Source organism: Phocoena sinus, chromosome 8, assembly GCF_008692025.1.
Source record: "Phocoena sinus isolate mPhoSin1 chromosome 8, mPhoSin1.pri, whole genome shotgun sequence".
NCBI classification, from domain to species: domain Eukaryota; kingdom Metazoa; phylum Chordata; class Mammalia; order Artiodactyla; family Phocoenidae; genus Phocoena; species Phocoena sinus.
The window spans coordinates 79856701-79881404 of NC_045770.1; the positions used below are offsets into that span (position 1 = coordinate 79856701).

Here is a 24704-nt window from a genome sequence, read left to right on the forward strand (position 1 = left end):
GGGGGGAGACAGAAAATTTAGAAGGGGCAAAAGACAAAGCCAAATGCTAACCTAATGGTCACTCTGAAAACAGAGAAGACATTCCAAACAATCAAATCTTCTTTTTGCTTGAACTTTATAAATTCCTTTGGAGTCCAGCAGAATAAGACAAGCTTTAGTGAAATGACGTGTGCAGGTTGGTCTCTGGCTCAGAGCAGCCTGCTCAGAGGTGGGACAGGTGATGACCTGCCCGCCTTCTGGCGAGTGGAGCTTTTTTCTCTGCACTGCTGCCACTTGACCCTCACCTGTAGGCTCAGCCCTCCTGTAGAGTTTGTGCCTCTCCTGTTCTTGATCACAGTGAATCTGAAGGAGTTTGAGGACCCTAGTTCGGGATTCAGTGTTTAACTGAGCTATCTGGTCATCCCATCCTGACTCTGAATGTTGATTTTCATATCTAGAATTGTTCTTTGTTCCATGGTAAGTCTTCTACTCTATTTGATTTCCCCTAGGTCTAGGGTCTAGTTGGTTAATCCCCAGACATTAAACTACAATGCCCAAGTCCTAGCCACTGGGTTAGGACCAGAATTCTCTGATATTTCTGACTCATGCTTACCCAGAGGAAGAGGAGTCTAGGGCAGTGGTTCTACCCTGGCTGGTCAACAGAACCACTGGGGAATTTTAATACAGATGCTTGGGTCCCGCTCCCAGAGATTCTGATTTAACTCATCTGGGGTGGGGCCTGGGCATATGTATTTTTAAAACATTCCCTAAGTGATTCAGATGTATAGATCATGATCAAGAGCCACTGGTCTGGTGATTAAGATTGGGGGCCTTGGCATTTGCAACAATGTGGATGGACCATGTGGGTATTATGCTAAGTGAAATAAGTCAGACAGAGAAAGACAAATACTGTATGATCTCATTTATATGTAGAATCTAAAAAAGCTGAACCTTAAGTCATACCAATGTTTTCTTATGTCAGTCTCCCAAGGTAATAGAAACAAAACCAAAAATAAACACATGGGACCTAATCAAACTTACAAGCTTTGGCACAGCAAAAGGAACCATAAACAAAACAAAAAGACAACCTATAGAATGGGAGAAAATATTTGCAAATGATGCAACCAACAAGGGCTTAATTACCAAAATATACAAACAGCTCGTACAACTCAACAACAAAAAAACAAACAACCCAACTGAAAAATGGGCAGAAGACCTAAAGAGACATTTCTCCAAAGAAGTCATACAGATGGCCAATAAGCACATGGAAAATTGCTCAACAGCTCTAATTATCAGAGAAATGCAAATCAAAACTGCAATGAGGTACCACCTCACACCAGTCATTAAACAGCCTACAAATAACAAATGCTGGAGAGGGTGAGGAGAAAAGAGAACCCTCCTATGCTGTTGGTGGGAATGTAAGTTGATGCAGCCACTATGGAAACAGTATGGAGGTTCCTCAGAAAACTAAAAATAGAACTACCATATGATCCAGCAATCCCACTCCTGGGCATACATCCAGACAAAATTATAATTCAAAAAGATACATGTACCCCTATGTTCACAGCAGCACCATTTACAATAGCCAAGACATGGAAGCAACCTAAATGTCCATTGACAGATGACTGGATAAAGAAGGTGTGGTACATATATACAATGGAATATTACTTAGCCATAAAAAAGAATGAAATAATGCCATTTGCAGCAACATGCATGCAAGTAGAGATTATCACACTAAGTGATGTAAGTCAGAAAGAGAAAGACAAATACCATATGATATCTCTTATATGTGGAATCCAAAATATGACACAAATGAACCTATCTAGGAAACAGAAACAGACTCTGTTTCGGACATAGAGAACAGACTTGTGGTTGCCAAGGGGGAGGGGCTTGGGGGAGGGATGGAGTGGGAGGTTGGGATTAGCAGATGTAAGCCTTTATATATAGAATGGATAAACAACAAGGTCCTACTGTATAGCACAGGGAACTATATTCAATATCCTATGATAAACCATAATAGAAAAGAATATTAAAAAGTATATATATATCTATATATATCTCTTTCTATATATATAACTGAATCACTTTGCTGTACAGCAGAAATTAGCACAACATTTTAAATCAACTATACTTCAATAAAACAATAAAAATTTTAAAAGTGAACTTATAGAAATAGAGACTAGAATGATGGCTATCAGGGGCTGGAGGTGGGGCAAATGGGGAGATTTTGGTCAAAGGATACAAACTTCAGCTATAAGACGAATACGTTCTGGGGACTCTAACGTACAGCATGGTGCTTATAGTTAACAATACTGTATTGTACACTTGAAAGTTACTAATAGATCTTTAATGGTCTCACCACAAAAAAGAACAGTAATTATGTGATGTGATGCAGGTGTTAGTTAACATTATGGTGGTAATCATTTTGCAATATATAAGTGTATCAAAGCAACACATTGTACTTAAACTTACACAACGTTATATGTCAATTATATCTTAATAAAGCTGCGGTGGGGGGGAGAAAAATGCCAGGGTTATAGTGAGCATGCCAAGAGATTATTAACAGAGGCAAAGCAAACTTATGAAGAATTGTAGGTAACATACGAACGATGAAAGGAAATGAAACAATGCTGATTTGAAAACAATTGGGGGTCTTGAGATTCTATAGATGTGGCTTCAAATCTGACTTTATCATTTATTAACTGTGTGACCTTGGGGCAAGTTATTTAGGCTGTCTGTTGTCAGTTTCCTTGTCTCTAAAGTTATATGTATCACAGAGTTGACGTGTATTTTAAATAGCACGCAAAGGATCTAGCACGGCATCTGGCACATGGCATCTGGTACAAAATAGGTACAATAGCATGGCATCTGGTACTAATATTATTGCCTATGTCAAACTCTTCCCCATGTTCAGTCAGTTCCTAGGGTAATCATTCCTTACGGGGCTTCTCACAGTGGATCATCTGTCTGAAGCCATGGAATTCACTCTCACGTTCACATGTCTGTAGAACACGCTTTGCCCTTTCACACCCAAATTCTGCTCCAACCTGATGGGCATATCCAGTCCTCAGCACCTTGACTTTGCTGCCAGATCGATCCCATCACCTATAGGATCTGATCTTGAGAAACTGGGGGAATCAGGACAGCAAACTGTGTTCATCTCCTGGGTCAGAGCACAGCCTTAAAGATGGTTCTGAGACTGCAGCTAAGTTCAGCTAGGACTTGTTAGCAATGTATGCCCTACATGGAAGAGTAGGGGAGAGATGGCTCATGTGCTGCTCTGCTCCTGATGCCAACCCAGCAGGGCCAGGATCACTGCACTTTCTCTCCTCCACCAAGCCCAAACACAAAACAACTTTGTACGTTTTTGACCTAGGGAGGATTGGGCATTCCTGAGTTTAGCAAGTGGTTCCAGAACACTCTGCCTGTCTACCCAATCCTGGCTGCTCACAGGAAGCCCTTCCGAGCTGCTATGAGGTGGACTGGGTGACAGCTGCCTCATTTCCAGGTATTGGAGACAGCTGACACAAAGCCCTAGAAACCCTGCCCTCAGATTGCCCAGCACAGAGTTGCGTCCACTTTTGGAAGGGCTCGCACACAATTTGACCCCCTTGGCACGTTAACCCTTAAAAGAGCAAGCCAGTGTTCTCTGGAAAGCTAAAAACTATAAGCACCATTAGTGCTCCACCTGCTTGATGGAGGTCCAACTCTTCTTAGATACGTAGCTCCCTCCATTTTTTTTGTTTCTGTATTTTCCCAATGCTCTTACACTGTTTCTATTTTGCAGGGGTTAACAGAGTGGCCCCAGATCCAGGTTGCCTGGACTCCAGGTCCTGCTCTGCTACTCACCAGTGATCTTTGGCAACTTAATTGAACTCTCTGTGTCCTAGTGTCCTCATCTCTAAAATGGGAGTCCTAATCCTACCACCTAGTCTATGGACTCTTGTGAGAATTAAGTGAGCACGTCTGCACGAGGTGCCTCGGACACTGCCTGCTCACAGTGAGCACTGGTCATTCTTAGTGTGTGAAGGGCTGGATGGCTCAGCGGTGAGGTGGGATCTTCCTGATGGGCCACAGCTATTTTTAGAAGTACGGCTGTGGCGCCTTGTTTTTCTTTCTGACTCTGTGAGTTCATCCATTTCACCCTGGCTTCAGTCTTTTCCATTCAGCTGGGATGGACACTTAAAGGATAATGGGCTTCATTTGGATTGTACAATCCAGAAAGATGCCTTTGATTGTAGTGTATCTCCTTCTCCATTTGCCTAAGTGTGTGTATTGTCCACAGTTTAACTGCCAAGGAGTATATTGCTATGGGATACACAAGAGTTGACTCCCTGAGTCTTCCAGAGAAGACAAGTGGCCTTGGATGCTTAATGAAACACATGAAATAGGATCCTCTCTAGGAGTCAGAGAATATTAGAAAACAGTCTCTGATATCTGCTCTAGGTGAGCCCAGCTCATCCGCAGTCAACAGAGTAAGAGTTTGACACTTCCATGGGACCATCCTTTTTCTAAGTGCTTTCACAAAATCCTATGAGGTAAGTGGTAGTATTTTTACCTGTCCTTTACAAGTGAGGAAATTGGAGCACAGAGAAGTTAAGTAACTTGCCCACAGACACACAGCTCTAGTGTCAGAGCTGAAATTCAGACCCCCAACCCTCAGGCTCCAAAATCTATGGCCCTGTACTCTGAGGAGTGAGAAGTTGGATCCCAGAATAAATAGAGTCCTGAGGTTGCCAGGAAGGGAAGATCAGCATGAACGAGGAGCAGACATAGATGGCACTAGAAAGAAAATATAGGTTTTCAGAGATTCAGGCCCAAAGGATTCTGGCCCAGGAATAAGCCAAAGTTGGGTAGCTGGAACGAGGAATTCCAGACTCTGCCTAACCAGCGAGGCTTGTCTCCTAAGCTAGCCAAAGTTCTACTCAGAATGACCTTCCCTGAAGGTTTGCTGTGAAGAAGTCTATTGGGTGTGGTGTTGCCATGATTCATCATGTGACACCATCGTCTTCAAGGCCATTGTCTCCAGAAAGAGGCTATACCTAGAGTGCCGGGGGTAGCAGAGGAGCAGGTTGAGAGCTGCATGACCCTGGTGAAGCTATAAACCCAAAGGAACTGAGAGGCAAGTCCCTTCTGCTTTGGAGGGTTCTATAAACGGTGACTTTACAGGATGCAAATCCTGCAGTTTGATCCAGGGTTTCCTGATCTCACCTCAGCAAAACATACCAGATCACTGTTTGTCGGGCACCATTTCTGTCATGGAGTGACATAAAACACAGGCAAATATTGTCTGGCTTTGAAAGCAAGTATAGAGCCAGGCAGAAAATGTTTGCATCTTGTAGAATATTTGGGCTCCTCTTCCAAGGCATTTTCTGCCTGATTGTCAAACAGTTGGTAACATTTTCATTTTATATATGAAGTGAAAAGCTTCCTTGGGGCATTTCCCCCCTTCCTCAACTCCCATTTTGACACAAGTACCTCCTGATTTCAATCTTGTGATAAGTGCCAAGCAGTGAGCGTGGGGGGATCCAGGGGATGGGCCGTGAACTTTCATAATGTTCCCCAACCTTTAAGAGCTTCAGAAACCTCTTTTAACCCCTTTTACCACAAATGATGAAGCAGGAAGAATGGAATGATAGACTCTTAGGGCTGAAATTTACCTCCAAGACCATCCAGTTCAGTCTTTTCCTACAATAGATGAGGGCTTGGAGGTCCAGAGACCAGAAATGGCTTTGGCCATCCTAGTTAAAGACTGAACCACCAGGACTCCTGGTTCCTAAGGTAGGCTTGTCAGAATTCAGGTTTCCATGTTGTCCACTAGATGGGTAACGTATTTGGACACCCTCCACCCCAGCTCCTAAACAGAGAATCTTCAAATGCAGTTTGCAGTGTCTATCATGTGCAGGAATACGCACACACAGATACACACACACTCACACAGATGGGGTGGAGGTGCAAAAAGATTATTCTCCCGTCCTACTTTCCAGAAATAGTTCCTACGATCAGGAAAAGGTTTGCCACCAAGGCTGGAGAAGCCCTCTGCATTTGCAATCTGGTCTTTCTGGAGGGGTGAACCTAGGACTCCTCAGCTGGACGTTAATAGCTGATTAATTCAGGAAGCTTATTTAATGTGTGACTAATAGAGCTCTGTTTCACGAAGAGGGGGCCATGTTGGCAGATGCAGAGACCAGCTCCCCAGATGGAATCATCTTTTTCTTATTAATTTGCTGCATGTTGCTTCTCATTTCTTGCGGTCATTCCAAATGCGTTACAAACAACTACATGCTCTGCGTCCTGGATCCACTACTGCTATAGCTTTGAAAAAAAAAAAGAAAAAAAAATATTGACTATCAACTGCAGTGAGCTTTCCCGGCACACATCTTCATGCTTGCTTTTTAAATCATTGCAGTCTCCCATCACTGAGCATTGCTCCACCTGGGAGCACCCATTGCTCTTGTGTTTTTTAGGAAATGAAAATCTGGATGGTTTGAATGATGTTTTCAGGGTCCTGGAAAGAGGTGGTGGCATGGCTGGGATTGGAACTCACGGATCCAATTTCTTGGGCTGTGCTGTCTTCCTACTGTCTAGAAGAATATGCGGCAGACTGTCTACTCCCCCTAGTCCAGGGATTCATGAGTATCACCCGGAGGGCTTGTTAAAAACACTGATTGCGGGCCCCTCCCCCAGAGCATCTGATTCAGTAGGTCTAGGGTGCGGCCTGAGAATGTACATTTCCAACAAGTTCCTGGAGATGTTGTTGCTGCTGACTGGAGAGCACCCCTTGAGGACCACTGCTTAGTCCAATCAGATGCATGGGCAGGTAGTACAATCTCCAAGTAAACGCTATTGGTACCTTTTGGAGAAGGTCTCTGATGTTTGGAGCGTTTCTATTTTGTTCTGTGTCTTTTTCCTCTTCCCCCCCCTTGATATGCACCAAATTCGAGTTTGGAAAGCATTATGATTATTTTTTCATGTTGAGGCTCAATGGAGAATGTAGACTAAATTAATTTGAATGTGTACCTCAGTACTTGATATGGATTTTTCCAAAATGTGAGCACTTAAGCTAGACGAAAATATTTCCCCTGGGTTCAGCCATTCTACACAGAGCAGCTCCTGGTTTCTAAGGAACCATTTGAACAGCATACAGTACCAAAGTGCAGTGCTGCAGAAGCATCCTTGTGACGACTTCTAAATGCAGAACCTACACCCCAAGCTCAGTCTTTCAATCAACACTTTTTCTTGTCACTTACAGGCTTATGATTATTAATACCGTCATTAATTACAGTGTTCTGTGTGGGGTATTTTAGGGCAGAAGGGCTTATTTTTACAAAGGAAAAGTACTTTTGTTTTGCCACATATAAAAAATTAGCAGCTCGCACTTAAATATACAATGAATGCACAGGTCCTATTTGTTTATTTTGCATGTGTGTTGGGGGTGGGATAAGATTTAATGAATTGGAAGACTAGCTTTTAAGAGTCCATGCTACTGACATCACCAAGCATACAGGGTTGTTGCTTTTCAGAAAAGCAAATGTCAGGTCGGGGAGCTCCTGATCTAGTATTTTGTGCCTAGCAACTAATTCAAGGGATTGAGGTAAAGGCCTATGGAAATCCTGTAGAGAGTGTGACATAAATGGCTCTTTTTCTTAATGAGGAATATCATGGGTAAGGCCACAATATTTTTCTACTATTTAAATATATTCTTCAGGCAATTTACTGCTTCTACTCACACATCAAAACGCAAGGAGGTTGCCTTTTTTTTTCCCTACAAAGAATTAAAGGGTGGCTAGAATTAAAGGAATAGGGGATAGAGTTGTGGGCCGGGTATTTATTAGCTGGAATGTACATAAAGCCTGGCTGGTTTGGGGTGGCTGCACCTACTCTAGCCACTGAATTTGGCTCTTAGGTGGGGAGTTCACGGCACCAACCACCAGTTAGCTTATTGTAACCAACAACAGTCAGATTCCCAATTAATTTCTCCCCCCAAACCAACCATCCAACCTTTTTTTTTTTTTTTTTGCGGTATGCGGGCCTCTCACTCTTGTGGCCTTTCCCGTTGCGGAGCACAGGCTCCGGACGCACAGGCTCAGCGGCCATGGCTCACGGGCCCAGTCGCTCCGTGGCATGTGGATCTTCCCATACCGGGCACGAACCCACGTCCCCTGCATCGGCAGGCGGACCCTCAACCACTGCGCCACCAGGGAAGCCCCCACCCAACCTTTAAAACAAGTTAAAACAACCCGCAGCTAAAAAAAGAATAAAAAATGAAGCTCAGATTCCATCACTAATTTTGCTGTTCAACATTTTAAGGTTGGATCAAATCTGTGGGTCATTCTTTCCAAGCTAAATAATTTATCTACCTACATTATGTAGATAAATTGTTTCTTATCCCAATTGTCAACATCCTTTACTTAACAATGGCTTACCATTGTAATGGCTTACCAATGGCCACTTCAACTGTCTTATAGAACAGGCTTAATGTGAGAACATGGAGGAGACATGTATGTTTTAATTAGGCCTAAGCCCTAACGCTGCTAGGGTGCTGGCTGAGCTGGGGCCAGGCATGAAGGCTTCCGTTGCAGTTCATAAGGTGTCTGACATTTTATCCAGAGTCTAGTAACCTCTTAAATGAATCAGGGAAGATTTAACACTGATCCATTCTACGAATTAGTTCAGATTCTCACTCAGAACTGTGACAGTATTCACAGAATCAGTATAGCTAATAAAAAGACTTCATAGCCACTGCTAATTACCACAGAGGCTTATGAATAAGGTGAAAAACAATAGCAATGATCTGGCTTATTTCCAGGCATCTTCATAATGAAAGAGGTTTAACCGCTTACCCAATGACTAGAGTACAAATTGACTAGTCCTGTTAAGTTCAAGCTGGTTAATTTAGGAGATGTCTCCATCTTTTGTTTGCTTGTTTCTCTGACCTCATCTTCTGATGAAAACTTCCTGTCATGTTTACCAAACTCCTTTAACTTTAAGGAGTTTGAATGTCACATTGAATTCTCACTTCTTCTTACTCAAGATTCAAAAACCTTTTAGTCTTCCTTGACTGTGAAAATTGGTTAAGCCTGAAGTTTCCTAAAGTTCTAATTCATTGCTGGGCTCACTGGCAGCCCATTGCTGTCTTCACTGACCGTCGGGACTTCTCCTAGGATTTAGAGTACTTTGCAAACTCACTGGACAGATTAGGATGGAGGAATTCCTCTCATTCGATCTGCCCTTCCTTCCATACCCACAAATCTATGTTTGTTATGACTTTCTTGATCCTTATTTATAAGACAATACAAGAGGAAACCATGTGTGTGTATGTTTGAAATAGAAATGATACATTGCACAGATATAGTTCACCACGTTCTGGGATGGGTTGTCAGTGTTCAAATGGGGAGTCTGAAGAGTAGGAACAGATGCTTTTTTTCCTTAATGGCCCTTTCTCTCATTTAAAATCCTTCCATTTATTTCCCTAAGATTTAGCGATAACTTCAAACACTTTAACTAAATTACCCAGCAGCTTGGCAGCCATGAAAGAGGCAAATCTTTTTAGAAATCCTAGCAATCTGTTAGCTCGTGGGTACTGTGATATAAAATCTGCGTGTTCCACGTACAAAAATTAAATCAGTGCAACGGATACGAGCACATAATGCAAATGGCACCATTTCCAAACGGAGGGTACATGACCTGCCTCTAAATATTGAATTTCTATGTTTTTTTCAGTCATTGACTTTCTAAATTTGGGCCAATTTATCCTCATTATCCCTAAGTAAACCTACTTTGATTTTTTTTTTAACAGTTATTTTATAATCAAATAGAGCCAGCCAGCCCTAATTCACGGATCCTGATGTTGCTAGGATACATGGCTTGGTATTTGATGAAAGTATATCACTTCAAAGGGGAAAACTTTCAAGTGTCCTAGAAAACGACACTCCCGTTTTCCACTGTGGAAGACAGGCCCAATCCTAGAGCTTCTTGAAAGCTCACAGACTGCAGGATTGGTCTCCCATGCTCTGAAATAAGCATCCTCTCTGGAGGGCTGTGCAATTGCTAAAACCAGTCAGGTTGGTCTTAAAGCAAGGAACACACGTATTTATAACAAAACACGTTGTCATGTTTGTTTTACAGTGAAGAGAATAAAACCCAGAACCCCCAGATTTTATGTACTTTGAAAATATATTTAAAAACATTAAAAATTCTATATTTAAAACATATATTATATGTTAATTAGTACACTTAAATAGAACTTGTATTTACAATAGGCTTCTGATGCGATTAAGTTTTAATGCCAATTTTTTCAAGAACATAATTATATAAATATACTAAAATACAATAAATATTTTTTGTTTGTTTTACATGGTGAATAATATCTTTACCATAGAGAGAACAAGGCCACAGACATTTACATTGTCAATGGGAATCACCATAAAAAAGCAACAGACCTGCTGCCATGCATGAAACACTTCTGCCACAAAGAGACCACAGCAAGACTTTAAAAAAACAAAACCAAACAAAATGGAACAAAAACGAACAGCAACAGAGAAAGATTTTAACAAAATCAACCTTAAGTCAACGTAAACCACCAAGCATGTGACTGCGATGTAGCTTATTGAATAAGAGACGGCCACCAACCGCGTGACTGCTGAATGCCTCCTACTCGGCCACTTAAGAGATCCGGCCTTCACAGTACACTTTGAGACTGTGATGGGGACTTTTTCGTGTTGTTTTAGAATTTTGTCCCTTGAAAGGAGGCTGTGAAAATTGATCAGACAGCAGATATTCCGAGTATTCATTACATGTTAAAGGTAATTACAAAGATAGTAGTTTCAAACAGCACAAAACCAACCTATACTACGTAAGTTATTCCTTCTTTTAAAGACGGGTATTCAGGATGGTACCGTAAAAGATAGCCTCGTTCTAAATGAAAGACTGAACAAGTAGACATTATTTGCTGATGGTATCTTCATTCCCTGGGTCATGATGGACAGCCTCTTTTGCTTATCCCTCACCCTACTAAGATGCGGCAAATTTCTTGAGGCTTTCTGATACTCAAGGACCCGGTCCCAGGACATTTTCAGGTTTACACGATGGCTAAATGGGCACTAATTTCCACTGGAATCCATTTTACCTAGGACCACTATTTCAGGCTCCCAACTCGACTTCTCCTAACCCAAGATTGCAGAGGTAAGGCAGGGACCCTCTCCATGAACAGACAGGATGGTCAGGAGGTGGCTGCAGCCTTTACCGGGGAACAAAACTTTGTCAGCTCTGTCCTGGCCTCTTCCGCCGAGCATAGCGCCTTCAAGCCTTTAGCGTCCTGGATGGTCAGACACCCCCCCAAAGTCTTGTCTCTGGACAAGATTTTCTCTTGGTAGCCATGGTCATCAAACCTGAGTTTTGGGGCCTTTTCTTGTTCCCTTCCCCTTTACCAAAAGTTCTCAAAAGACAAAACCCTGGTTTCCTCAAGTCTAATTTCAAAGCAGTAAGTGCTCACGTAACAAACATCTCCCATCTCACCGAATCCATTCCATGATCACAATGCCATCGTGTAGTTCCAAAAATGTTCCAGGCTCATCCAGCTTTATGCAAAATTACTCAGAGGTGGAGGGTGTAAATCGGCTTGAGCGCGGTCCTCCAGCGAGAACCTCTTAGCACGGTTAGATAATGTAGGCACTTAAAGCGCGAGGTCCAAGCAACTTGACGCATGTCATTCCAGAGCCACCCCTGAAGGGTCCTTCAGAGGCCTCCCTTCTGGAATGTCTCAAGTACCCTTCTCCACCCCACCTAGACCTCAGCATGGCCACTCAGAAATTCCTTCTGCACCACCTGGAAATGATAGGTCAGCTCCACACAGCCTCCAGAAGGCTGTTCAGTCTCATTTCACTGGCAGTGTGGACTCCTGCTCTGATCTAGGTGTTTCTGGGTCTGTACAGAACTCTACCTTTTGCTTGCAAGACAGTTATATGCCTTTCCATGATTTTTTTTTAAGCCTTACAATGATTGACCCAAATGTTTACCCCTCATCTAAAAGAATTTTTATTTTTGAATTATTTTTTGTTTTTCTCTCATCTAAAAAAAGAAAGAAAGAAAGAAAGAAATCACTGTTCTCCATGCTTATGAGTGCCACGATGTGACAAAACATGTCTACTCATTTGCAGCAGTTGTAAAATATTTCAGAGCGCGCAACTGATTTTTCTCCCTTCGAGAAAACAAAACAAGGAGGGGACCAGAGGGGGTGGGGGGGAAAGAATGTGCTCAGAGTAAATGGAGATCTTTCCAACCAAAGAATCTTCCCCCGACCAAGGCCCAGAGGGTGAGCAGGCGCCTAAGAGGTGCGTCACGGGAAGTGGAGTGAGCATGTCATTCGTTTGCCTTAATTTTTATTCACTTTCCAGTCATCTGATTGATACTGCCGACACCTCTGCAACATACAAATGAATCTTTTATCAACCAGACTCTAGATGGAAGGAATTCTTTCCCCATTCCTACACCCTGTGGGAACTAAAAAAACAAAACAAAACAAAAAAACAAAAAAAAAAACACAAAACAAACAAAAATATACCCCTCCCATCCCCCATCCCCTAAGCCAGTAAAGCGATGACAACAGCACCTTGACATTGTTTTAATTCCAACGCTATCAGAAGTTAAAAGCAGTAAAACAGATAGAGTACTAACAAGAACGAAGATACTTACTGTCTAAAATGTAAACGGAATGTTTTGGTTCAAATTTTTGTTAGGCTTTTTTTTTTTTCTTTCTTTCTTTTTTTGTTTGTTTTCTGAAAGAGGACAGTTTGTTATCAATTCACAATTAAAGCAGCATGCAATTTTATTAGTAGTATTTTTTAAACTTTTTTTTTTTAACGTTTTTCAATTCTTGGCAACGGCAACAAACCACAACATTATCGAGGAATGTAATGCAGACTTTTTTAAAGTTGTGCGCAAAAAATGACTGTTTCCCTTCTGGTCATGGAAATGTCCAATAAATAGATCATAGAACCACTGTACTGTATAAACTTCATTTATACATGCAGTTCATAAAATTATTTTTTTCTTAACTGAATAATTTACCCTGTTATGTATATATACAAATAGATCATTTTTGTCTCAATATAATCTATACAACATAAAGCCACTATCTTCCCCTCTTAATGGTCAATGTACATACACAGGAAGTGTCTATCCGTATGAACCGCCAGCCAATGCGCTTTTTGCTATCCATGGTGAGGGCCCGAACGTACGACTGGGTAGTTCGGCACTGGGAGTTCCAGTGCCTCTTGTCTATGCCCCTGCAGCCCTCCTTTGTGTAACCCATGGGATTGCACTTGGTCTCGTAGAAGTACTGCTTCAGTTGGCCTTTCGAGACGGGGACTTTTTCGAGGACCGTGACTGTCCCGCCTGACATGTCCACTGCAGTCTTTTTATCCGCCGCCGTCACCCACTCGCTGATGCTGTCGCACACGCTGAGCTCCCCGCGGCGGGCAGGGTCCGAGTGGCGCCGGACCCTCATGGACATGTTCGCAGCATCCAGGTAATTTTTGTATTCCTCGAGCAGGAAGAGGAGAGGAGGCTCCAAAGGCACTTGACTGCTGAGCATCACCCGGGACGTGTACATGTCCGCGTCCTTATTGTTTTCCTCACTGGGCCGAACTTTCTGGTCCTCGTCCAAGAGCTCTTCGATCACGTGTTCAACGGTGTCAGCCAACGACGACGTCAGGCCTCTTGAACCCGCCTTGGGCCCATTCACGCTCTCCAGAGTCCCATGGGTCCGCATACCTGGGTAGGCCAAGCTGCCTTGTCCTCGGACGTTGGCTTCTTTCATGGGGGCAGCCTTCATGCAACTGAAGTATGAAATAACCATAGTAAGGAAAAGGATGGTCATCACTCTTCTCACCTGGTGGAACTGTAGGGAGAAAGCAGAAACAGGACACAAGACTGTTTAGGGCTTTCTTTTGCAGGGATACAAAGCAGCCATCTGATTGTAATTCCAGGCCATTCTGCAGGGTCAAGGTTTCTGCTGTATTGGTGATAAACTCCAGCTGCACCAGACACAGGTTAATGTCAGTAGTGTGCTCGATGGGCCTTAATATAAACCAGAGCTGTGCAGCCTCGGCCCCAAGGTTTAGCATGTAAACCCGAGATTAGGTGGCTCCTGAGCAAGTGAAAAGAAACGGTGGCTTCGAGTTTGCCTCTTTCCTCCCACTTGAGCAGCTTTGTAAGTTTAATTTTTAAAGATCTCTGCTCGGGCTGTCACAGGAAACACAACCGCAGAAATGTTACCAAGCAACAACGGCGAGGGTAATAGTAATCTTTTTTTTTCCCTCGAGCCAGCAACGTGGCCCTATGGCAGGAACGTGTGACAGGACCAGCAGTGGCTTCTGGGGTCTGAGGGGGCCTTTCTAGCTAGGGGCTATCCAGGCATGAACAACAAAACAAGTCAGGGAGCTACAAGGAGGCTCCCCGTTGACTCTTTCCTCCCATGGAGATAATCCATTAGAAGAAAGGAGGGAGTTCCTTGGTGGTCTAGCGGTTAGGATTCAGCACTTTCACCGCTCTGGCCCGGGTGTGATCCCTGGTCAGGGAACTGAGATCCGGCAAGCCGTGCGGTGCGGCCAAAAACCAACCAACAAACAAAGAAAAACAAAGGAGAAAGATCATTTCGTCAGATCATCCAGTTCTACCGATAAGGAAACCAAAGGCCGTGGAGGACTTGCCTCCCGTCACGAAGAAAGTTTCTATTAGAACTCGGGGCTCCCAAGTCCAGCTTCAGTGTTTTTCTACTACACCTTGGGTGGTCGTAACGAAAATAAGCTTTGCTCGTTCCCAAACAGAAATCATTTTCTACACGTTGATTTTAATCACGCGTCTCTGCCTGGGGCTGATATCATGAAAGCAACGTGTCTGCTTAAGAGAGAACTGGGGCTTCCCTGGTGGCGCGGTGGTTGAGAGTCCGCCTGCCGATGCAGGGGACACGGCTTCGTGCCCCGGTCCGGGAAGATCCCACGTGCCGCGGAGCGGCTGGGCCCGTGGGCCATGGCCGCTAAGCCCGCGCGTCCGGAGCCTGTGCTCCGCAACGGGAGAGGCCACAACAGTGAGAGGCCCGCGTACCGGAAAAAAGAGAGAACTGAAGAAGGTGGCATCAAAAAGCTCGAAGGCAATTGCAAGCGCCTGCCACATGCGCATCGACGTGTATCTCCACTAACTCCCTCAGCCCCTCAGCCCTCGGCTTTTCTGGCTCTTGTGCAGACTCATATAAGAGAGTTCAGCCTCTCTTTTTATTGGAATGTGACCTGTGTGCACGTGTGTGTGCGAGCTCTGAGTCGAGCGTACCTTTAAAAAGCCGGGTGGCATTGTGCACATTTTGGTACAGGCAGCTGAGCTGGCGCTTCTTTCTGGGCTTTTGAAGGTTTCTGGGAAGTCCCTTAACAGCACACTACAAAATTAATCTTTTCCTGTTTGCCAGAGAGTAGCTATACTCTAAATTTGGCTCTCCATCTACAAGCATGCTCTGGGAAGCCAATTAGAATGAGTGAAGAGCGAGGTGAAAACATACCTACAGATACAAGGTTCCCGTCGGATGGTGAAGGACCTGAGGATCACTTACCTGAGGCATCGCGTCCCTGAGTAGCAATGAGAAGCATTCCCCCGCCTGAGCCCAACACTCTAACTTTATTCCTACTTCTGAGTTCTGGAGCAAGGGCTTACAAAAAGACACGCACGTGCCACAGCTGTTACGCTGTGCCAGTCGGTAGGAAAGGGGACTGCTTTTCTGCCCATGAGGTGTCACTTGCCAGGAAGGTAACCTACCTCCTCCAGTCAGTAGGTCATACTGCAGAGAGAGCTGAAACTCTGGGAGCGAGAACCCAATGTTTCCATCCTCCACTTTTATCAGAGATCACATTTTCTACTACTACAAGACTTCATTACCGTCCCCAAACACCAACCAACTTCCTTGCAGATTCACTCTTGCTTCTGCATGAGTAGCAAGCATGCTCAGAACTGCTTGGAGTACACAGTCTCAGATTAGGAGGACACACTGGTTTGAATAAAACACAGATATCCAGTCTGCTAATACCTGAACTTTTGTGAAGGTTCTGGATTCCACAGCGTCAAAGAAATGGATCCTCCAAGGAGATTTCTATTCCTGGCAGCTGTATTTACACCACTGAGTGAAAATTCTTTCTCCTAGTGTTTCCAGTCCAAATTAAAACCACCCAAGGGGCACCTCAAATGCAGGCCAATGAAAAAAGGCAAATTTAGAATATTTTACTCCTCCCCTCTATCACACTGGTAGACATTTGCTGTGATTAGCTATCTTTTAATGCCATACTTCGTGAAATCTAAGATACTATCCTTCTAAAGTACATCATTTTAGGTACCACTAGGATATAAAAAACGCAGCCAGTTAAACTATTGCTTTCTTTATCACTTAGAATGGAAGAGAGTTCTTTTAGACTTATTTAGACATATTTTATCATAGATAACTTCTGTGCCTATGTAAAAAAGAAAGCAAAAGAAAGCAAAATAAGCAAGATAAATTGGTTAAGGCAATGGTAACTATGTTGCAACTGCTACAGAGCCAACGACGATAAAATGACATCGACTGTAAGACACAACCCAATTTCAGAGATGTTAAAAAAATGAATAAGAAAATGTGCATCTCAGGATTAATGAAAAAGTTTAGTATTTACTAAGTGCCCACACTCACTGCTTAAAATGGCCCAAGGTACTGAGGCATCTTAAACTACAGAGTTGGAAAATTATTTTATCATCATTATCGTAGTAATGAGCCTTTTAATGATCCTTTTTTCTATACTTGGACTTAAAGAAGTTGACCCTGTAAAGTTACTGCTTTTCACTTGTCGCATTTATCTTTCTATTAATAACTTTTCGGTTATAAAAGTAGTTAGCACTTTAAGCATCATTTTCTCATCAGTTCCACAAGCAAATTTTTCAAAGGAACAAATGGCATCTGAGTAAATATTACTTGGCTTTCATCCTGAAGCCCAAACATGTGCAACCCTCAAAGCAGAACATCTGCAGACATTCAGTAATTAAACTACCTGGTGATAAAGTCCAACCCCAAGCCACGGCCCCACCCAACTGAGTGACTTTCTTCAGTGCTAACTGCCTACTGGCTTATAAGGCCAATACTTTTTGTTGGAACAATGTCACTTCCTAACTTTTCTGTTTCTGACAATGGTTTCTTTTTTTTTTTTTACATCTTTATTGGAGTATAATTGCTTTACAATGGTGTGTTAGTTTCTGCTTTATAACAAAGTGCATCAGTTATACATATACATATGTTCCCATATCTCTTCCCTCTTGCGTCTCCCTCCCTCCCACCCTCCCTATTACACCCCTCCAGGCAGTCACAAAGCACCGAACTGATCTCCCTGTGCTATGCGGCTGCTTCCCACTAGCTATCTACCTTACGTTTGGTAGTGTATATGTGTCCATGCCTCTCTCTCGCTTTGTCACAGCTTACCCTTGACAATGGTTTCTTGATACTTTGGACCACCCAGGCTGCAGGATAGAAATCTTGGAATCAATTCTGCCAATGTATTTCTTGTAGAGCTTTTAAATCCAGTCAGTGAAGAAGTCCTGCTCATTTTTCCTTTAAAATACTTCTCCTGTCCATCCTGTTTCTCCATTCCACTGCCGCTGTCTCGGCTCAGCCCTTGCCATCTCATTTTGACTATAATGCCCCCAGCGCTGCCCACCTCCCCCCGCCCCCCCGCCCAATGTACATGACATCCTTTCTGCTCCATTTAACTCTGATGACCTGACTAACCTCTCATCCTATGCTCCTGTACAAAGACTTGCGATGACTTTTTTATTCCACCAGATCAAATCTAACCTCTTTTACCCGGTATTCAACACCCTCCAAAATCTGGCGTCACCTTACTTAGCTAACTTTCTCATGTCAACTCAGTGCTTCATCACCTCTCCTCTGAGCAGGCCAGAGTCCTTGGAGCCCCAAATATATCAGTGCCTGTAAATGACTTGTTCCTTTCCTCTGGAAAATTCTCTTTTCTCTATCTGACTAAATCTTGCTTATCCTTCATGACCCAGTTCAACCATCAAATCACACATGCCACCTTGTTTACTCCAGCACACACTGCCCTCCTTCGCCTCTAAAATTCCACATAACATCTCATTTAGTACTTCATTCCCTACTCACTGGTTAATTGGTAACAGTGCTTGCTAATTATGGTCAGTCTTCAATTGGACGATAAGCTCTCTGGACCATGGGTGATTCCCCCATAATGCTTAACACAGAATAATGTAGTAGTAGACTCAGTCAAAACTTACTGATGGGTTTATTAAACCATGAGAAAACAGTGCTGATACCATTTTCACAAGAAGCCTTTCCATATGGCAAGCACCAGTGAACTCACTGAAATTATTAGGTCAAGTACAGGCTGTACTAAACCCAAATTACAAGCTCTAAAGTATTTGATAGATGGTAATTATCAGCCATGAGGAATCTCTTGAGTTTCTCTAATAGGGTATAACTTACCTTGAGTAATAATTTTTTAAAAGCAAATAACACTACAACACACTAACTGCCCCTACGACTTCCTTTGTTGCTCTGTTTCTAATAGAAGACTTGGAAAGGGGGCAGTAATAATAATTATAGCAAAATTTGGAACTTTCAGTCCTTTAATGTTCTTTGTCCTATTTACCTCTTCAATGAGTAATTTTACACACTGTATTAGGAAATCATGAAAGGTTAAGAACCTCCATGACAATTTTCTTATATGACAGTTTCTTCAGGTGAGTGTTACACAAGAGATAAAGAGGCTATGCGAGATCGCTAAGTAGCTTGTTAGTCTATGTATCTATTTATACATTACAAAATTCACTGCTGTTAATTCTGTTCCAAGCCTTACAACAATCAACTCAACCACATGTATAAAACGCTAGGAAGGTTGTTTTTAGCCCCATTCTCAAAAAATTAAATATAGTGCACAGAGCTAAAAAGAAAATCAACGAAATAGAAATAAGGTTTACTTTTAAGCATGACTCACAAGTCTTAAACATTCAACCAAATGAATATCCATGACAGCAGGCTGTAGTAATAACTTATATTTGTCTAAAAGACTGCAGAACATTCACAAGCATCATCTAATTTGATTGCCACAAGGAGAGAGGACAGGTATTATTATCCACATGATACAGATGAGACAATTACTGTTCAGATATCATAAAGCTAAAAGGTTCCCTGTCTCACTGTCCACATTTTTACCATCAGGCCATGTCCTAAATATATATTTTTTTAATTTAAAATACTTAACCACAGGGAGGAGAGAAGTGATGCTATGAACGGTGGTCAGAGAAGAAGCTTATAAAGTATGGACACAGTTTTCTGCAGTTGTGTGTATCTTAGAGCCCAGGTTTCTAAAGGCAGCACCATTAAGATGATATTCTGACCTTCAAGACCCTTCAACTTTATGGCTTGATTGCTTCAGCAGATGGAATTTCAGACAATTCAGTCCTCCTCTAAAAGAAAGCTTTGCAAAACTTTAGGTATGTTAGAGCCAAGTTTCCATGGCCAGAGCTAAGAAGGGGAACCAAACAATAATATGGATAATTTGGGCATACAGGCGGAAAAATACAAGGCTTTGTTTTTTCCCAGTCCCTTTGGGTTTTGTCTATGAGCATGTAGTCAAAGGAAACACAGTTTAAAGATGTAGTTGCTCATGTTAGACAGTCCTATAAGCAACAGGGATAATGCAAAATTATCAATTAATATTTAATTCCTAACATACCTGATGCAAAAATCTATTAAGAGCCCAATTTAATGAAATCTTGCAAGTCTAGGCTTATTTTTGGTGGTTCATTCATCAGACATGGATCTGTTTTCAAGCCTTCCAGTCTAGGAGGGAGGTAGGACATATATGTAAAGTAACTAAAATATAAAGGTAGAAATGACCCAGAAAAGTATAGGTAAAATTCTATAAAGAGAAAGAGGCTACTTCCACTTAGAGAAAGAAGAATGCTTTGTGAAGACCATAGCAAAGGATAGAAAGGATTTTAACGTATCCAGAAAAGACCGCAGTGGATGGACGGCAGCTGGGTTAAAGGCACGGAGTACATTTCTGGACAGAAGAGTTCTAGAGTAGTGAGGAATAAGAGTGAATGATTGTTAAGTTTTGAAAGGCTCTGAGGGTGATGCCGAAGAGTCTGGACCCTGCTGTACAGGCACGGAAGAATCAACGAGAGTTTCTGAGTGGGAGGAATGCTTCAAGAAGCCCAGTTTATCACAATGTGTAGCAGAACCTGAAAGAATGATACATTGGAAGAGACAAGTCAATTAATTGATTTTATTCTTAGCGGCTGTTGAGATTTGAAAGTAAATACTAAGGGGTTACGTAAGTGTGGAGTTGGGGTTAAGGGGCCTGGACATAATTTTTAACTTATTCTATGTATGTATGTATGTATGTATTTTTAGGCTTAATTAAGTTGCCGAAAGCAAAGGGTTTAGAGAGAAGTGTGCAGAGCTGGGTGGTAACCATGAGCCATGTCTGTCTGGGCCAAAGGAACAGAACGGAGGGAGGCGGAGGGGAGGCGGAGGGAAGGCGGGCATATAAACTCTCATTCCAATTATGATGACACTGAACTTGGATTCTACTGCTCAGTACTTTTAATTCAAAGATCTCCAAATGCTTTGCAAATATTAAGTAATTAAGACTCATAGGACCCTAGAGGTGCAGGTAACTATAATTATCCCCATGTCATACAGGAGGAAAGAGGACCAAAGTTTTTAATCAACTCATCCACTTCCCCTGGTTCCCCTGAAAGAACAAGGTCAGAACCTCGGATTCCAAAGGAAAACTAGGCCTTCACCTACAGGGACTAGTTTCTTCCATCCCTCTGCATTATTTCTGTATTGTTTTCCCATTAGGTATATATTGTTTAGCCAAGAAGACTTAAAAGAGAAACACCTCACATCCCTCAAAGAAAATAATGGGTAGTTGGAATCCACAAATACAACGGAGGGAAAAAAAGCTCACAATCATTACAGATGCTCACCTACTCACCTGAAAGACCAATCAACTGAAACTAATAAATAGTTTAGTAAATGATATCTGATAATGCATATGTTCCAGAGCTTTGAAGGAAGTTCCTTTAAAAATGCAGTTTTCAACCATAACATAGTTTATGTCCAAGAGTATCTGATTACACTTCTTATAAAACACAGTCCTTCATACTACTCTCTGATCCCTGAGTACGCTCATGGTGTTGGGTGACACTTGGAGACATTACTTAGCCTAAGAACGCCAGAGAAATTGCTGGTTCTTAGTTCAAACCTGGAGTGACACATACATGCAAGTACCATGAAAAAAAGGTGTATTTCCCTGAATCATAAATTTGATAGACAAAATTACATACATCTTTGATAGAAAGCCCTAGAGCTCTGGCCCTCTATTCACTCCTTCTATTCCCCCCCACATATCTGAAAAAGGATTTTTTCTATTGGTTGGAGACTTACCTTATCCAGGAGTAAAACCAGACCGTAATCTCCATTAGGAGAGGGATTGGGCATTCTCTGAATTACCACAATTCGTACAGTACCTGGCACAAACTAGGTTCCCACACACATTAAATGACTCAGTTCCCCTCTGTACTGGTAATATTTGCCTAGTATTTAGGGAGGTGCAATGAAAGTAAGAGCAGTAAGTCTTAAAGTGAGCTATAATGATGGAATGAATTTTGGAATAAGAGATAGGAAATGCCTGGCACAAGGACCAGGCCTGGGCAAAGAACACACTCCACCTGGCATTCCAACCCCAGGCACAGCTGCCACCATGCAAAGGTCTACGAGTGCTTCCATCATTACTGCTCTGGGAAACCTGCTGTTCTACGGGAACCAAGGCAGCGTCCCAGAAAGCCAGAGGCACCCAGAGCTGGCAGTCTTATCCATTTATCCATGCTCTGCCTCCTTCCTCCACCTCCTCTACACAGAGAAATACTGCCCCAACAGTGTACATCTCTAGTCCCTCCTAACGAGGTCTCAAGCATACACAGGTCACTTGCCCATCAAATAAGGAGACTGTCTAGAAATGCTTTTTAAAGTATTGTTTTAAACTGCCAGTTGTTAGATTACAAGAACGAAATGGCAGTTAACATTCAATTAAAAAACCTAACCTCTTTAATTAGGATTCTGTTTTGTTTAGAATTTCAGGTGGAATTTGTCAAAATGAACTAAAGTTCATATTTAACAATGTTCTGACTATTAAATTGCCAAAAAGCAAGGTATTATTTATTAAATTTCCACACAGGGTAGACAGTAACATTAATTAAGAAGACACTGTCTACCTGGTTCTGTGAAGTTTCAGTGACCCACTGCGTAAGGAAGGGCCTGAAAAAATTATCAAGTATCCATCACATTTAATGCTAGGTGTTGATCTCTACAAGTCCTGTGAAATCATGGGGAAAAATTTCCCGTAAAGGGAAAATGACTCTGGAAATAATAAATAAGGAGATATAAACATCATTGTAACACAGGCATTTAAGTTACATTTAAACATATGGACTTTGAATTTATAGAAAAAAATTAAGTACAAAATTCATTTCATGCAACCTAAATCTCCAACTTCAGATAATTTTTTGGGTGTTACATCTATAAATTAAGTGTATTAATGCAATTCCAATTTGTTACTAAGAATACTACAACAGAAGGAGAAACTTGTGGAGCCTGAAACAAGTTTTAGGAAATGTAGGTATGTGATAAATGTCCATGGATGGAAATTAAATGAAGCCTTGCTTCTCAAAGTGGGATCCATGGGCCAGTAGCATTAGCAAAACCTGGGAGCTAATAAGAAAAGCAGAATCTCAGCTTCCCCTCCTCCAAACCATCACAGCATCCACTCAATCAGAATCTGCATTTCAACAAGACTCATAAACTTCAAGGTGATTCATACACTTATTAAAGTTCAGAAGCACCGGACTAAGTGATAAAACCAAATGGCGGTTAGCATTCAATTAAAAAGCGGTGTCTACTTAAGACACGGAAACGGCAGGGTTAACATCAACTTAAGTAACCTCCTTGGTTCAACTTGTTTTATTGGGACATTTATTATGTGGCAAAATAGTTCTGCTTTTGAAATGTTAAGTAAAATCTGGGTTCCCTTTATGTCAACTGGCTTTTCCACTGTTGTGTTCATACCATAAAGTGCAGGATACCTATAAATGTGACAGGCTGAATGAGAATTTATAGAGTACTACTGATCTAAATCTGGACTTCCACTCAATCACTAAATTTTATCTCAATGCTACAAGGCAAGTACAAGCATAACTGGCCTCCCTGATCATTAGAACCCTAACATCACTCACTTGACCAGAACGATACTGGAAATGACGTGATCAGTTAGAGCAGCTGGTAGATTTCCAGGCACATTAATAGTACTTTCAGCCGGATGTCTCTGATCCTCCCGAGTTCTTTCTGTTGTGAAAGGGTGAAACAGAGGCAGAAAGAACTGACTCACCCACTTAATGGAGATTTCTTATTTCTACGCTTGTTCTAAAACTAACAGATCGAGCTACCTCCTACCAAGTACTATGAAATTAAAACAGAAAACAAAAAACTCACAAAATAAAACAGCAATGGGGAAATTCCCTGGTGGTCCAGCGGTTAGGACTCCACGCTTTCACTGCTGAGGACCGGATTCGATCCCTGGTCTCGGGGAACTAAGATCCTGCAAGCCCCCCCCGGCACGGCCAAAAGAAACAAAAACAAAAACAAAACAAAACAAACAAAAAACAACAACAGAAGCAAACAACCAAACCCTAAAGTATATTAGGGTACGTACCAAGCATCAAAATCCCCTCTCTAACCCAAATCTGTCTCTATTTCAATAAGGTACCCAGCAGCAACTCGATTTCTCAGTTGAATTCTAACATCTGGGATCATTTGCTTCAAGACTGAAGCACCCAAAATGGTTTTAAAAAATTGTTAGATTTCCAAAGAAAAGTAAAAACTTTGAGTTGAACAACATTATCAGGGAGTCGATGGGGTAGGGTAATTTCATAAACAGAACTGCTAGAGACTGGTCCACTCTTTAGGCTTTTTACAAAGGACTAAAAAAGATGGCTAGTTTCCAAACCCCAAGAAGTCACCAAGTTCACCAGTACAAATGCAAGTGACTCACACTGGGAACCCTGATATCGCGGCTGTTACATCGTTGGCAAATGGGTGGGAGAGATGAGGCTGAGATGCCACAAAACCCTATTTTCCCAGGCAGTATCCACCTTGAGCCCCACCCAGTACAGATGTCAACAAAGCTAAGGGACTGCCTCTCCAGATCACAAACAAGGTGCACCTACTGACCGGGGCTGTTGTGAAAGCACAGTAGAACATGGTCTTCCAAGTTCCTGGATCCAGGAAGGAGCATGTTCTGTCTAAAAAAAGATGCAAGGGTGACACAACTGCATTCTTTGTCCCTAAGGGGAGAACATGCACTAATTCCAACCAGAGGATAAAGAAAATCCACCTTTAAGAAGTCGGCCACAATGTGGAGACTGGGAATATGCCAGAACAATTACAATCGGAAAAAAAAAAAAAAGGCAAAGGAAGAAAGTTAAGACCCGTCTGTCCTATTTCAGTCTCCTTTTTCAGAACCAGCAATGTCAGATCGACAGGTTGCTTTCAGAGTGCTGCTGGACACTCTTGAGTTCCTGCCAGGAGGTGCCGTGGGGATTCTGACAGCTGTGAGCCAACA

General features: G+C 42.2%; 1 protein-coding gene across 6 annotated transcripts in view; it reads right to left on the reverse strand.

Moving 5' to 3' along the window:
- BDNF (brain derived neurotrophic factor) overlaps positions 1–24704 on the reverse strand; it is a 92599-nt gene that overhangs the window by 44329 nt on the left and 23566 nt on the right. For 4 of the 6 annotated variants that reach the window (XM_032641483.1, XM_032641482.1, XM_032641481.1 and 1 more), the window contains exon 2: positions 13145–13879. In XM_032641483.1, coding sequence (XP_032497374.1) covers positions 13145–13858 — 714 coding nt within the window. In that variant the 5' untranslated portion in view covers positions 13859–13879. Of the gene's footprint in view, positions 1–12718; positions 13880–24704 lie in introns of those variants that run through there. The other 2 variants (XM_032641484.1, XM_032641485.1) reach the window with 1 other exon arrangement.